The sequence below is a fragment of the Mya arenaria genome, chromosome 7, assembly GCF_026914265.1.
Source record: "Mya arenaria isolate MELC-2E11 chromosome 7, ASM2691426v1".
Classification (NCBI taxonomy): domain Eukaryota; kingdom Metazoa; phylum Mollusca; class Bivalvia; order Myida; family Myidae; genus Mya; species Mya arenaria.
In genome coordinates, this window is record NC_069128.1 from 2,612,236 (window position 1) to 2,629,572 (window position 17,337).

At 34.1% G+C, this 17,337-nt stretch overlaps 1 protein-coding gene across 1 annotated transcript; it reads left to right on the forward strand.

Moving 5' to 3' along the window:
* The first annotated feature begins 12,407 nt into the window (after nt 1–12,407).
* Nucleotides 12,408–15,871, forward strand: LOC128240422 (mucin-5AC-like). The gene is made up of 3 exons (XM_052957061.1): nt 12,408–12,444; nt 12,882–14,218; nt 15,809–15,871. The coding sequence occupies exons 1-3, from the start codon at nt 12,408–12,410 to the stop codon at nt 15,869–15,871; spliced, it is 1,437 nt and encodes a 478-aa protein (XP_052813021.1).
* Nucleotides 15,872–17,337: the final 1,466 nt, after the last annotated feature.

Here is a 17,337-nt window from a genome sequence, read left to right on the forward strand (position 1 = left end):
GACTTTAATTTTTGTTTTAATGATATAATTTATTATGAATATGAAAGCTTGGTAACCACAGGGAAACATAACAGAATATATTAGAAGAAAATAAGCACGAGACAGATATCTTTTACAATACCAGTCGGCGCTTATAAAATAGGATTAGGTAATTTGTATGGGTACCGTTCTGAAAATTTGCCAGTTTGTATTTTTTATATTATATGTGATAATATAAAAAAATATGTATAATGGACTTAACATTACATAGCTGTAGCAGTATTTTCAATTTAGGTATAAACCGCATATGCATATTTGAAGTTTTAAAGCTACAAATAATCATTTGAACGTTCCATGAACCCCGCAGATGAACAATACTGGTAAATTTCAACAAAAATGTTGTATATCCAACATTGAGCACGGTAATTCGATTGCAATATCCGCCTTAAATATAGTATAACTTAACAACAACAATTCCTAATTGCGAGAGTGATCAAACATTTTACCTCATTGAAGGAAAAGTTCTTAATACATTGTTTGTTAGATGGGCTTTAATGACATGGTTTTCCGTGGAAGTAACCTTTTTATGGTTGTTCGTATCGTTAATTATCAACAGACGAGGAGAGGAAAGATTTCACAATGCAATCTGTTTGAAATCAAAAAAGGTTTCTATCCAATTCAATATCGGCGCATTGCAAACAGGTCAACAAAGAAATTCTCAGCATGATACTGATAATTATCTAAATATACGAAGAGTTCACGATATGGAAGCTGTCATAACGTAATATAATTGAGTAAGTGTACATGTGAAGTACGGAAGATAATTTGTATCGGTAACAGTGAGTATTATATTAAATTCATGACCTTTTTTATAGAATAAATATGGACAGAAAGTCACCCTTAATTGGTATGCGAGTTTCAGGGCGTATTTAGGCAGTATTCGGGACTCAGAATGTAGACACACAGTACACACTACACAAATAGCTCGTAAAAAGTTATTGGGTACGTAAGCTTTTTAATTTGTATCACAATCCGGGCCATAATTGTCTTTGAAAATCATAATGCGCGTTGAATTAGTTTTGAACGTGCATTCACCCTTTTATTTGACATCAGGGGTGTTCCGCACCACTGTATTTCGCAACCGTTCAGATAGGTCAAAGCTACTTAAAAATGTAATCTCTAAATAATAGTTTTGCATTTGCGAAGACCAGGGTCATCCGTGCTGTATTATTTAAAGCTTCTCAAGAAATATATATGTCCAAATGATCGCTGTAAATATTGTCCTCACTGACCCACATCTACTAGCAAGATGTCATTTTTCAAATTTAATGTTGGCTCAAATCATATACCGGGACCGGGCTTAACAATGCCATGATGTCTTATTATTACTTCAGGCTGAACTTAAAACAAGGATATCATGTTGCTGTAATTGAAATTCAGTTCAATTAATGTTGGAAAAAAGTCCATAAATTCCATGCGAAAGCGTATATCGATGCAAACTTAAGTATGTCTTCAATCACCATGATGCATTCGGTGTAACAGTGCTTCAATCAATTAGTCACCAATTACCCTTAACATTCGCCTCCTTGAAACACATGTATAGGCTTATAGGCTTATCCCAACTCATGGAGCTAGCGCGATGTGCATGCGCGTTTGTCATGTTATATAGAGTGCTTCATCAAGAATTTATGAGCAAGTTCCGCGTTTTAAAATGAAAATATCTTTCTCAAATGGAATACGTTTAATGTTTGTAGAAAGGTATTTTATTGTATATATATATATATATACACCAGAGAAATAATCCAATTCTTCTTATCTCTACTATGCACAAAACAAAATCACCACGACTTGTTTGAAAAGGACTATTTTGCAGCTGATACTATGTTTTAATGGATGCACCTGTGGTTTGTAGTATTTCTGACATGGGTTAAACTCCGTTTTAGCCGCAATTGTTTCGTAGAATTAACTGTCATAATTTCATATGAACATATGCTAGTTCTGTGCTCACCTGACCGTAACAATATTTAACAAGGAGGGTTCTGAGAGTGTCATTCATTCAGTTACTCAGTGCACGTTAAGCAGACTAGTAAATTCGTATTAAAATTCGGAACCTACACTTTTTATGTTTTACTCTTTGTTGTTGTTGTTGTTGTTGTTGTTGTTGAAATTGATTTATAATGCTGCTTAGGATGATTATATTCATTATTGCATTCATGCATACTTCCTTAATGATTTACTATTTATGTGTTATGTATTGTTTTGCTATTATAAATGCTTGTATATCAGTAGCTGCCAATTGGGCTGATCTGGATTTCTCATATTGTTATAATGTGCGCGCTTACTCTTATTTTGGACCTGTATCTAGTTGTTTTAACAATAAAGCTCTCAGTGCCCCTCATATGTGTTGGTCGTTTGTTTAAATAAAAATATATTAGCACATCATAACAGACAATGTTGTAGCTCACCGTGCAAAGTTAACAACAATGCCGTTAACATCGTTTTAACCTGTAATAAAGCTCTGGAAATCGGCCTATTTTAAATTTCAAAATAACGTTGTTTTTTTATAATTTTCTGTGTTTCCGCCTTGGTACGTTCAGCAAAACCTGACGTTCAATCCCGTCTCCAGATGCTATGAGAATTCAGACGCGGAGTGTATCTATCATGTAAACATATATTTTCCGCCTTGGTACGTTCAGCAAAACCTGTCGTTCAATCCCGTCTCCAGATGCTATGAGAATTCAGACGCGGAGTGTATCTATCATGTAAACATATATAGCAGTGCATTTTGTCCGGCAATTAAATGGGAGTGGAATACAGAAATGACCTTTGTTGTCTGACTGTACGGATACGAAACTTTTAATGAAATTTAAAGACTGTAATGAACGTTTTGGTATATGTTCATTGTCTTCGTGATGAAATTGCAACCAAGACTTTACTTTCCATTGGGTTCAAGTACTAGGTACAGGGGTGAGCCTTTCATATCTCCTTAAGCCATTCAGCTTTAAAGGCGTTGGTTATAGATGTTTTCGAATGTCAATGCCACATATTTAATGATCAGAGTTCTAATGTCCACTAACAGTGTTTGCCTTTTCTTTATATTTAAAGTTTCTGGCAGAATTCAAAGTCTGTCAGACACATTTTTCCAGAACATTTTTTTTTCAACGAAGTCTGATGACGCCATGTTGTATCCAAAACCTTGCTTGTAATTATGGCCGAAATAACGACATTAAAACGGATATGACATCAGAAATTTTAATGAAATATTAGTATGACGTCAGAATGATTTGTGAAGCAATTTTTTGAAATATCATAGACAAACATTGAAGAAAGGATTGTTGTTATGGATACTAAAATGGTTTGTAGACGTACATTTTGGACGGTGCCTCGACCGCACGCTCCGGATTGGTCCGAAGGTCTAATTTTTCGATCCGGATATCTCATGTATCCGGAAACATATGATATTTTTCTTATATCCTCTCGAAATCGCTCTTTTGACGATTTTTAATATTTTCTCCTTTTTAAAAGAAAGTCTTCTTGCATACTGAAAATATCAACTTGCGCTTTCTTAAAATGAAATAATAAACTTCTTCGCTAGGCTTTGTTGTGAACCGTGGGTAATTTGAAAATCTCGTAAGCAGGCATAACTAATGAGGCAGTTCCATTGGTTCCGCATGGTTCCAATGCGGAGATGTGCATCAATTATACTTACTATAATGTCGGACAAGGAGTTGTATCCGAAGATATCTTACTAATGTTTCTCTTAGAAAAAGTTTTCTGGTAAAATGCTTGATTGGAACTCGGTCCGCCTTGTCACAACACTTAAAACAGCGAAAAAGACCACTCATCTGTGGAGACAACCGACAATAAACAGTAAGACCACCCATGGAATGAGTTCAATTATAAAGTGGATTTATTTACAACTTACCGTGAGTATCATAGACAATTTGACACGAAATAATACATCCATTACAAATTCGTTGGATCACGATCAGAAAGTGGTAAAATTGTGAAATCAAAGTCACTTTTTTTGCAAACGAAATTTTGAAATTCGAAATATGCACATACTTTTTCAGGTTACTTTCTAAATAAAGCTAAATGTATGAATATGTGCATAGCGTATAGATCATGAAAATTGTGGCATTTTACTGGCGCCTTGAAAAGTGTTTGGAATAATTTTCATGCCAATCAGGGTAAGTAAAAATTTACTTCATACATTGTCCACAGACACTGCGATAAACCAATGATACCGGTTCAACGGTCTTCGCTGTTAAATTTGGATTATATCTTTAGTTATTAAAATTGTAAGGCTTTATGTCCGTTTGAGTGCCAGTCATTATGTAGCTACATTAATGAGCGGTCAATGAAACCTTTTTATTATTTTGATATTTGATATGTATCCCTGTACATATAGAAAAGTAATGTACATTTAGATTGAGGGTGTGGGTGCGTAGTTGACAAATCACTCCAACCTAATAGCGATTACCTCTTCTTTGCCAATTATGTGGTCTCTATGTATAGGCCATTCGAGGATTGCGCAAAAGCAGATGTGCAGAATATACTTAAGACTTGCTCTTTGTGTATACTTTCTATGAAGATTAACAAATACTATGTGATTCTTATTGTTTCATACCAAATACAAATACCTCGCAGGGTAAATGTTAATTGTTAATTTGGGTATTTCATGTCTAGGTATGCCGTAGATGACTTTTGAGCTCTGTGTTATTCACAGAGGGACATAACATATTATATTTGGAGAACATTAGCATGATAAAGTCATTTAACAATACCAGTAGGCGTTTATGAAAAAGGATGATGGTTACCGTTCTGGTAATTTTCCATTTTGTATTTTTGATATTATATGAGGCAAGATATTAGCAATAATTATATAGCTGTAGCCGATTTTCAATTTAGGTATAAACCACACATACATATTTGAAGTATTAAAGTCACAAATAATTTAAACATTTCATGAACCGGAATTTTATACTTGAACCGCATACTTTTGGTATTATTTGGAAATGCTTTGTTTAAAGATAAACAAAAATACCAATCATGCTTATGTTAACACGTGAGATGTCGTTGTGGCAAAATATTGTTATTCAACAGCAGTTAATAATGTTAAAACAGTTAAAGGTTTTAGTAAGTACTTACCAAAATAAATTGTTAGTTATACGTTTATGAGATTAAACTAAATACAAACAATCATTATGTTTTTAGTGGTCTACAGTCTTGAGTCTTGTGAAAACTCATCTACTTGGATATAAAATCAATAATCAATAATATGGTCAAAATATATTAATGACGACCAAACATTGTTGAAAGTTTAATTTATAATGCAATAAGAGATAATTTTCACAAAAAATGAAATAAAAAAACCTTATTGCCCGTTTATGAGGCACACTTTTGAGCAGAGAGTGACATGTCACTATATCCTCTGCATGACTCATTTTTTTGCGGACGATTTCATTAACGTCATTACTTAAAATCGTTATAAACAAGTTATATCGCAAAAAGAGGCGACATAATATGAATATAAAATATTTGTTTTTTCACTATAAGATGACAATGATTGAACCAGTAAAAAGAGGCAAATCACCATAAACCAACCTAATGCATGTTCTTATTTTTGAGTAAATGATACGATTGTAATGCCTCATGTTTGCGTACGCACCTGAAATCGTTTTGGTATGCAATTGCCAATATGATTTTTTTTTTAAATAAAACAATAATGCCGTCCAAAATATAGGTGTGGTAAATACAAACGTATTATGTATTATGACATTTGAGCGGTTCTAAGTGTAGTCTGTCCTCTCAATTTGTCACATATATTTCAAGTTTTAAACATCACCAGACAGCGCGAGGTTCCCTTATCTGACATGGGGGTGTGTACGATCTTTTCCCCATCTCATCCCAGTTTTGTCTGTCTTAGGCAAGCAAAGGTGTTGAGGTTAATCTTGATAAAAACATGTGACTATCTTATGATTTTCCTGACATGAAACTATAGGCAGAATCGCCTGTATGTCTGGTAACAAATGATTTTGAATTATTGCTTCACGGTGTATAATGACTGCGAATATATCGACATATATTTTTAAAATTTTGCAATAATGAGTTTAAAATATATCACATGATTACTTATAAGTTATTTAATCGTATAATAACTCGATTCTATTCATATGGAACATAATTTCAAACATGTATATATTATATATGCAACGCTTCAATAAGAAATACTAATAAATATAAACTAAAAGTTTATATATTCATTATTTAGCATGTTATTAAATTTCATGATTCGCTTTAAATGCAGTATACCTTTACTACAAGACTTCTTAACTGCTAAATTGATCCAAAATTTATCTTATGGGTTTTCCGTGGTTGTCATGTTTTTAGTATTGTTCTAATCGTTCTAAATCTTCTATAAGAAGAAACTTTACATGGTAATCTTTTTGTCATTAAGCAAGGTTTCTATCTGAGTCGATATCGGCGCATTGCAAACAGATAAGGTCATCATCATACTGATAATGATTTAAATGTTCGCATATTGTACAATATTGAACCAGTCAGCGTGTCAGTCATTTGAGTAAGTGTCCGTTCGGATTGCAGGAGCAAATTTATATTAGCAATAGTGAGTATATTTAATTTATGTTTTTAAAGAATGCCCATGGACTGAAATTTTCTTTCTTTTAGTACACGCGATTTAGATCGTATTTAGGCAGTACTCGGGACCTATAATGTCAGCATACAATACTCAAAATAGCTCGTTAAAAGTATTCGGTAGCTATTCGGCATTAAGTTACTTCATTTGAATCTTAATCGGGGCCAAAAATTTCTTTTGAAACATTTATGTGCGTTGAATCAGTTAAGAACATGCATGGAAACCTTTATTCGACACCAGGGCTGCTCCACAGAATTGTAGTTTTAGAATTGTTCAGATAGGTCAGAGCAAGTAATCTCTAAATAATAGTTATGAATTATTAAAGAGCATGGCAACTAGCGCTTAACATCTGACAACTCTTTCAAAATCTTCTTGAAAATGAATATATCTTAATCGATTAGAATACGATATAATTATGTGTCTTAGAAAGGTGATGTATTAAAATGATATTTTTGTCAAATTCATTTGTGCGATGTTTCGCTTAAATGACTAAAAGAATGCATTTAAACCAAAGACTAGACAATATGCGATCATTAGACAAGCCAAGTTGACATGAAAGACCTGAAAACAACTATTTTTATCTTTCTTATCCGATGTCAGTCTCTTGAGTCTTAAGTGTTTACTTGTTTAAATATTATTTAAATGACGACTGCACCGAGCGAGCGATAAAACTGGCCAAATGACCAAAAGGCAATACATCCTTACACATATTTGATTGGGAATTGAGCCATATTGTTCGCGGATATAATTGAGCATGTGCACTCAATGACGAAAACAAAGTGCAGTTAAAATATCATTTATATTTTATAAAAACCGTGATGTGCACGGAAGGCCGTAAAATAAACCATTCAGTCGTTATTCAACTTTCGTTTGGAACTAGAACGCACCTGCTTCATTATTTTCATACATACTACGGTTTGGTTTTCCATGGTAATACAATGTTTAGCACCGAGTTGTTTTTATTAACTTAAAACTTGACTTTGGGTGTTCGGAGATATTAGAACCTGCACATTCCCATGAACCAAACAATTTAAGTTTAAATGTTCTACAATGCTGTTTGCTTGTTTTCGAATGATATCCGAATACAGTTTGTTTTATCAGAAGATAATAAGCGTAATAAGCCTTGAATGGCATCAGGGATTGTACTCAAACTTGAAAGGTGGTGTGACACCGTCATAAAAATCACCAACGCTTCCCTAAGTTAATCCGAAAAAGATACTTCGGTTGTGAATATTGATCATTAAACTATATACACGTTTTCATGCGAACCGCTTGTATCTGATTTCGTTATTTGGGATGAAAGCTCACGTACATGACCAACTGCTGAATACCAATGTATTAAGAATCATGAAAGGAATTCGTCAGTTGTGATGAAATCTTTCGCAATCAACGGCCAAATGTCACTTTGTAACAAACTATAAACGGACTCGTCATGTGTTATGAAATACAACGCGATCGATCAACTGTCAAATGTTACTGCAAAACGAAAAATAAATGAAAGTTTAAAAGAAAATTCAGCGCAATCGATCAACGGTTGAATGTGATATTGTTACGAATTATAAACAGAATTCCCATCTGTGATGAATGCAATCTCAAGCAAACAAGTGGCGAATGTGACTTAAGTGCAATTAAAGTGGCCGCAGCGTTATTGATTACCTACTGGTAAAGACCTCTTTAGCAATTTGCATGATAAATTGTCGAAATCGCTTAAAAGGTTTGTTAGACTACACTATTCATAAACTCATTTCCATCAAAATGTATCGATAGTGCGGGTTATATTCCTATCATTCTACGCAATACATAATTATGTATTTTTTATAAATGTTCTTGTCACAATTTTTCGTCATTTTTGTCAATTATTACTATTTTGATTTATATTAACGTTGCTGATGACATCACGACTAAATGTTTGGAACATTATCAACAATATGGCTTGATCCTGAGCTTGACACAACATGACACAACATGTTGTCCTCTAGCGCTTGCGGAAGTAGTGCCGCTCCCCACAATATAAAACTTGTCCAAGTGAACGGTGATGAAAATTCGTTTTACGAAATATGTATAAAGAAAAAACAGTACACCACAATGCACTATTTTACACAAAAATTAGCTTACCATGTTTCTCTGTCTTTTTGTTACTTAGCTATTTGTACGATGTCTTCACACCATGGTAGCTGTCATTTAGTCAGCTTTTTAAAATATTTTATTTGTTTCTCATTGAATCAGCCCAGAACGTGTTTACGTCCTTTACAGGGCGCCACATATGTACCATTTCATTCATAGTGTTCCAATTTATTTCGAACGGTGGGAGCTCCGAACCACTGTAATATTATAATTGTTCAGAAAGGTTAGATCTACATAAAATAATCACACAATAATAGTTTTGTATTTGCGAAGAACAGGGCCATTGAACATCGCTTGAGTATTATAATATTTTTAAAGATTTAATTTTCTAGAAAGATATACCTTCCAAGAGCGCCATTTGTCCTATCGTTCAATCATATTGTTAGGACCGGTGTAAACAAAACCGTGCGATTTTATTGTAATTTCAGATATTCTTTTTCTCAAAGATATCCAGATATTATAAGCTAAGCTCATTTTTTTATTAAACATTTATTAATTAATTGATTGATTATTTAAGAGTTTTAAGACTGAATAGAAACTATCTTTATGATAATCGCGATAACCATTTTTTTATTTTTCAAAATCAATTTTAAATATGTATTTTGGCTTATTGCTGTCAGCTACTTAAATCTGTTCAGCTTAATAGTTTAATTCGGGCCTTTTCGTTTATTTTGAAACCTTTAAAAGAAAGATATCGTTGTGAACTTCCAAGTATTTGCTCTCATGAACTTCCATGTCTCACTCGACAATTCAACAATTTACTTCGGCAATCGTGTTCGAGGATATTTTTATCCTAACCAATAAAACTAATAGAACAACGAAAGTTGTTCATATATGTTTGCCATATTATGTAGATTATTTCGCAAAAATGTATATGCACTAGTTTTGGGCTTTTAAAATGAACATACTTTATCGAATGGAGTACTATTAATAAATGTAAGAAAGGTCTTGTATTTCAATGATATGTTTGTGAAAAATCAGTTGCGTCGATCATGGCTAACACATTGAATAAAGTCAAAGTCTATACAAAATGATTAGACAAGCTCATTTGACCTGATATAGATTAAAAGAAATTCTTGTCTAATATTCCTTATCTGAAATGTGACTCTTGACTCTTAAGTGTTTAATCTACTTAAACAATATTTTAAACATACTAGTAGTTGAGTTGAACAATTATAACGACATTCAGTAGGTACTCTGTTGCTTCGCTGTTGATATTTTCTTGTGTCATCCCCCATCAATACACCTAAATCCGGAATACCGCTTATTTTAGGACGAAACACGGAATACCTATTACTTTTGAACTTAACCTGGAAAACCGCTTTTTGTAATTTGTAATACCTCTGAGTCTTGAACTGGAATGTGACATTCCCCTTGGTATAACTGTTTTCACACAGCTGTCATATCACGTCGATGTGTCATGTTATGGACAGAGTCAAAGATGCCTTCGACGCTATTACAACGAGAGCTAATGACCACAGGTGTCTGACTCATTATTTGTCTCTAAAATGTTTATTAATATCATTTTTGGTAAATATAATGAGATAAACAACACATCTGAAGATTATAAGTATCTTCCATTGTCGAGAGTGTAAGATAGGTTCATCCCGACCCGAGTGTAAAGTGTTTTGCAGAAACGAGGTTTACCGTGTTTCCGCAAAACAGCCTGCGCCAGGGTTGCGATGAACCTATCGTACACGAGCGGCTATGGTAGATGCTTTTACTTCCACCTCAGTTAAATAAAATTAAGTAAAAATGCATTTTTGCTGGCACTCTTTTGTGCGTAGTGAAAATAAATGCGTATCCAAATGTGATAATTCGTGGTTGAAATGGATATGCGCGCAGTGATTCAGATTATGTTAAAAATCAAATCGGTCTTTAAATAGTTTTAAGGAGAGTGAAGCATTATTTCTTGAAATGTGCGTGAACACTTTAATATCATGAGCGAGAAATAATTAATAAGCATTCTAAATATTGCCACAAGACAAGGTTTCTATGATACTACAGACGACAGTCTTCCACAAGGGAAGTAATTACAATGTAATGACCATTAAAAAGGAGTTCCGTATGGATACATGTTTTATCTCTGCCCGAGGGCAAGATATGCATTTCTAGCATGTTTAAATCGTTTGATCTACTTATCTGAGGTGGGAGAAATGTAATGCCCTTGATATCATCTGAGAGTTTGTAATGGAAATGGCCGCTTCATACGAAATTTTAAAGTGGATTTAGTTTGAAGAAATATACGATTATTCCTAAAATTGTGGTGTTTGTCATTTTGTGATTTTTCGAAATGGAATTGTATTATCTATACACAGAAGCATTAAATCACTCTAATAGTTCTGTTTGTGGTGCAGTTAACAGGGAAACTTCAGAAAGTACTTAAGAGCATGGGACATTGCGTTATGCATGTTTGTCTTCAGACAATTAAGTAATACCAACATATTGCATACCATTTTAAAGGAAATTGACTCCTCCGTTCATGTCACCTATTTTACGATGGATTGTTTCTATGTTGACATATGAATAAAACTTGACTCTAACGTGAAATCAGGTAAGTTTGAGTTAAATACCTTGTTTCTTTCTTGTCATTACATATCTTCAGATTTGTTGTTGATCTCATTATATAAATCAACATTTTAGATACAAACAATAAGTCAGACGCCTGTGGGAGAAACCAGAAATCATGCCTTATTCGCTACAGGGAAGTTAACTTTAGTGCCTGTTCTACTACACCTTCGGACAAACATTGCGGATTCAGTGACTGGATCGTTCTTTTAAAAGCTAATAAATCACATCTTATCAAAATTGATCCGAAAGAAACTAATTTACGATATGTCTGTTAAACGGGTATGGACCACAGGAGTGCATTTTATGCGAACCGCAATAATCTGAATTCGCGGCCTGTAATAATGATACTGTGGCCAGCAAAGTGATTTACAGCCATAGTGCGTAGCATGTGTTTCTGCTGTTCTTGCATACAGCTCCCGTGTTGTGCAAAACCGCTTGGACGGGGGAAACAATACACACAAATTAGTTGTCAATACAATGTAAACTAAATAACGCAACAAACATATTACGTTTGTCAATTTGTTCGAATGTTTAAATTGCAGAGCAAATTTGGATTGCCTTTCGATACACACATTAAATAAGGATATTTTGTTACAATGATTACACTTTGGTATATGATGAGTTTTCTATACAAGATGACCATCATTCCTTACATTTTGAATCAAGTATATTGTTTGCAATAAGGAAATCAATTTATTGTTTTGAATTTGAAAAGATCCCCTGCATTGATTTTGGTAAAATATTTAAAATTTGTTTATCATAACTTACGTAAGTTACCTAAATTTCTCAAAATGTGATACTTTTAAACGTTTCTAATAGATCGACATGTTTGCCTGTGTCGGTCTTGATGACCTAGTATATCTATCAAAATTATGGCTTCCTTTTAGGATATTTAAAAATGAGACTATGTTAATTCTGAGTAATTTCAAACCGAGCGGTAATCGCTCACGATAATTAACTTTTTACATAAAGCGCACTCTTAACATTGGATCTCCAAAAAATCATTTTATAATTTAAACGTCATCTTTTACCTACACCGTACATAAATCAACGTTTTTATTTCAGAAAAGTGGCAATGCAGTTGTTTGGGCTTAAATCTTTCGTCATCGCAGGTAAAACACTTAACAAACAATTAAAATATTCTAGTTTAATTGTTCATAGCGCAAACGTGTTACGTAAACGAAGATATTGAACTCTAACCAAATAAAATGTATCACCGTTATTATTATGGCCAAAATGTGTGTGTTTTATAACTGTTTCAATAATTGCATTAAGTAAGTTTCGTTATTGAAAAGTTCTTTTTAACTTTTTACATTGCATTTTCTAAAGAGTGTACTAGTCTTATGTCTCAAAGATATGCATCATAGTCGTTTGTATTAAGGCAAATATGATAGTATAACAGCCTTTGAGTGTTAATCTTGGAGATAACTGCAATACGTTAGCATATGATCAAGTTTAACCTAAAATAATAATCAAACTGTAGGTAAATGGAATCAAAAGAGCCCGATCGAATCTAGATTTGTAATAGTTAATATTGAATGTATTTCAGTAATTGTTCTTTACGGAGCACATAGCGGGTATTCATTACAAAATGGCGATGTTTGTTCATGTGTTGAAATCAAGACATCACCATCTAGACCCCAATTGACATTAACAACTACACCTAAATCAACACCATCAAGTAACAACGGTAGCAAGACTACTTCGGTACCATCTACACCTAATTCAACACCTACAAGAAGCAACGCTAACAAGACTTCTTCGGCACCAACTACACCTAAATCAGCACTTAAAAGTAGCAACGCTAGCAAGATTACTTCGCCATCAACTACACCTAAATCACTACATACAAGTACAAACGGTTGCAAGATTACTTCGGCATCTGCTACACCTAAAGCAGCACCATCACGTAGCAACGCTAGCAAGACTACTTCGGCACCAGCTACACCTAAATCAACACTTACAAGTTCAAACGCTAGCAATACTACTTCGGCACCAGCTACACCTAAATCAACACTTACAAGTTCAAACACTAGCAAGACTACTTCGGCACCAACTACACCTAAATCAACACTTACAAGTTCAAACGATAGCAAGACTTCTTCGGCACCAACTACACCTAAATCAACACTTACAAGTTCAAACGCTAGCAAGACTACTTCGGCACCAGCTACACCTATACCAACACTTACAAGTACAAACGATAGCAAGACTACTTCGGCACCAGCTACACCTAAATCAACACTTACAAGTTCAAACGCTAGCAAGACTACTTCGGAACCAACTACACCTAAATCAACACTTACAAGTACAAACGATAGCAAGACTACTTCGGCACCAGCTACACCTAAATCAACACTTACAAGTTCAAACGCTAGCAATACTACTTCGGCACCAGCTACACCTAAATCAACACTTACAAGTTCAAACGATAGCAAGACTACTTCGGCACCAACTACTCCTAAATCAACACTTACAAGTTCAAACGCTAGCAATACTACTTCGGCACTAACTACACCTATACCAACACTTACAATTTCAAACGATAGCAATACTACTTCGGCACCAACTACACCTAAATCAACACTTACAAGTTCAAACGATAGCAATACTACTTCGGCACCAGCTACACCTAAATCAACACTTACAAGTTCAAACGCTAGCAAGACTACTTCGGCACCAACTACACCTAAATCAACACTTACAAGTTCAAACGAACGCAATACTACTTCGGCACCAACTACAACTATACCAACACTTACAAGTTCAAACGCTAGCAATACTACTTCGGCACCAACTACACCTATACCAACACTTACAAGTTCAAACGTTAGCAATACTACTTCGGCACCAACTACACCTGAATCAACACTTACAAGTTCAAACGTTAGCAATACTACTTCGGCACTAACTACACCTATACCAACACTTACAAGTTCAAACGATAGCAATACTACTTCGGCACCAACTACACCTATACCAACACTTACAAGTTCAAACGATAGCAATACTACTTCGGCACCAACTACACCTAAATCAACACTTACAAGTTCAAACGCTAGCAATACTACTTCGGAAATAACTACACCTAAATCAACACTTACAAGTTCAAACGCTAGCAATACTACTTCGGCACTAACTACACCTATACCAACACTTACGAGTACAAACAATAGCAATACTACTTCGGTACCAACTACACCTAAATCAACACTTTCAAGTTCAAACGCTAGCAATACTACTTCGGCACCAACTACACCTAAATCAACACTTACAAGTACAAACGATATCAATACTACTTCGGTACCAACTACACCTAAATCAGCACTTACAAGTTCAAACGCTAGCAATACTACTTCGGCACCAACTACACCTAAATCAACACTTACAAGTTCAAACGCTAGCAATACTACTTCGGCACCAACTACACCTAAATCAACACTTACAAGTTCAAACGTTAGCAATACTACTTCGGCACTAACTACACCTATACCAACACTTACAAGTTCAAACGCTAGCAATACTACTTCGGCACCAACTACACCTAAATCAACACTTACAAGTTCAAACGTTAGCAATACTACTTCGGCACCAACTACACCTGAATCAACACTTACAAGTTCAAACGTTAGCAATACTACTTCGGCACTAACTACACCTATACCAACACTTACAAGTTCAAACGCTAGCAATACTACTTCGGCACCAACTACACCTAAATCAACACTTACAAGTTCAAACGATAGCAATACTTCTTCGGCACCAGCTACACCTACATTTACAACAATAAGTAACGGCGGTAGCACGACAATTACATTTAAAAGATATAAACGAAGCGCAGTCGATGGCCAATTTTCGGGGGTTTGGAGAAATGGAAATTGTGATTGCTCTCGAAATGCATCGTCTATCTTTGATATTGGTAATATAACATTTGTTTTTCTTTTAATTAATAATGGTTTTGATTAAACATAAGTAAATTTTTAATTTATTTTTTGCCATGCGCAAATGCCATTCAAAAGTAGCATATTTGATCTTTTTTCTCTTTAAAATAATATCATAACATTTGCATCTGCATGAACGGCAATTCAATAGATATAAACATTAACAAAACAAAATGCTCACATCAATTTCAATGTTTTGCAGGTAGTACCACCGTCTCTATCCCACTGCAACTTTCGTTAAAAGAAGGTGTGTTTAATAAATCGTTGAGGGGAGAATACGAACATAAATTCAAAATAAAGGTAAGTAAGTCCCATTCACAAGATTCTAAAGGTTGTTAGATAATAATGTCACCTCATTGTTGAGGAAATTGCCACTTTAGAAATAATGTTGTATTTTAGCCATTATTAGAAATTAAGTTATTTGTAAATTTAGGACAACAATTAAATTCAAAGAGTTTTACATAAAAGGGAGAAAATATGATGTTGTGCCTCGTTAATAAAATTTCTATGAAAATATTATGATATTATTTTTCAGCTTACCCAGTTATACAAAACAACCATAGGGTTCCAAAGTGTAGCCATACTAAACGTAACGTAGGTTATATGATTTAAATTATATGGTAATGTTGCTTGTAAAATATATTATATTCTTTAACTAAAATGTTATTGTAAAAATGATTTCTAGTTAATTAAGTGGTCATTCTTTAAAAGCGTTATTTCTACATGTTTAGGTATGTTTTAATGTATGATTTCGACGAGGAATTTTAAGAAACATCCGGCATATAGGGTTTATGTATTGCTTGCTTCTCAGTTTAATGTTTGAACGTACGGTTAACCTGTGGTTCGTTTTTACTGACAGTAGAATCCTGATTGCTTAACATCCTTATGTTTCGCCGTTTTTTTAACGGGAAACAAATCATGATTACAGTCAAGCAAATCATAGACAGTCCGTGGTTTAGTTTTTCGTTTCATTGTTTGAACGTGCGGTTAAAATTGAGTGCGTTTTTTGTTGACATTCGGACTGACGATTGCTAATCATAATCATGTTTGCCATTGTTTAATAAAAATAATCAGTATTTACAATCAAGCAAATAAGATACAATCCGTGACTCAAGAGGAATCAACGATGGCGTTAACCATGATCCTCTTAAAAGATATTTCGTTGATATAATAAAACTGGGCTAACCCCTGTATTTTCTTGTTGTACTCGAACATATGTTCAAATTGTACAGGTTGCGGTCAAATGTTTTTTATAACAATAAATGTTTTTGCTATATGTCATATTTGTAAAAAATGATTGTTTGTCTATTAACACTATAATACCTATTTCGTTGAATGTGTGTATTTTCTGTAAAGAAATGGAAGTATTATCTGCGACTATGACGTCATTTGCAAAGGGAATGTGGACTTGACGAAAATAGCTACAACTACAGCAAACATTGGAAAGGCACATCAATCACTGAACTTCACCTTTTGTCAGAACTGCAGCGTGGTTGTGAATAGTACGGCTATCGCACAAGCTTTTCATACTGGTAACATATATATCTTTATTGTCACATATTACCGTAATATGTAAACATTAGCGAAATATCTAAAGGATTAAACGAAATTGTGTACATTATTGTTTTATACTTCATATTTATTGAAATAGTTTCAAAGCTTATATATAATTATTCTACATCACAATTGTAGCTAACCAAAAGAGGACAACGAGTGCGTGTTCAAACTGCGTAGATGGCGAAAGATGTGTTATAGATTTACAAAAAGGTACGGTTCAATGTATTGACCCTTGCAGAGCAATGGACAATGGAGGATGCAAAAACGATGGTGAATGTTACTTTGACAGAAGGGCAAACTTGACAAAATGTAGGTATGGACTAAATTTGAACCGCAAATTGATAGAAGCTGGTAAAAATTGCACAGTGCTTTAAATTTGTTCATTCAAAGGGGTAAAGACGTGACATTTTTCAATATCAAAATTAATTCAAAATATAAGTCAATGTATTTGTCAATTTGATATAGTTTACAAAATTCATCCGAGGCTGCTGCCTTATTACTTAAGTT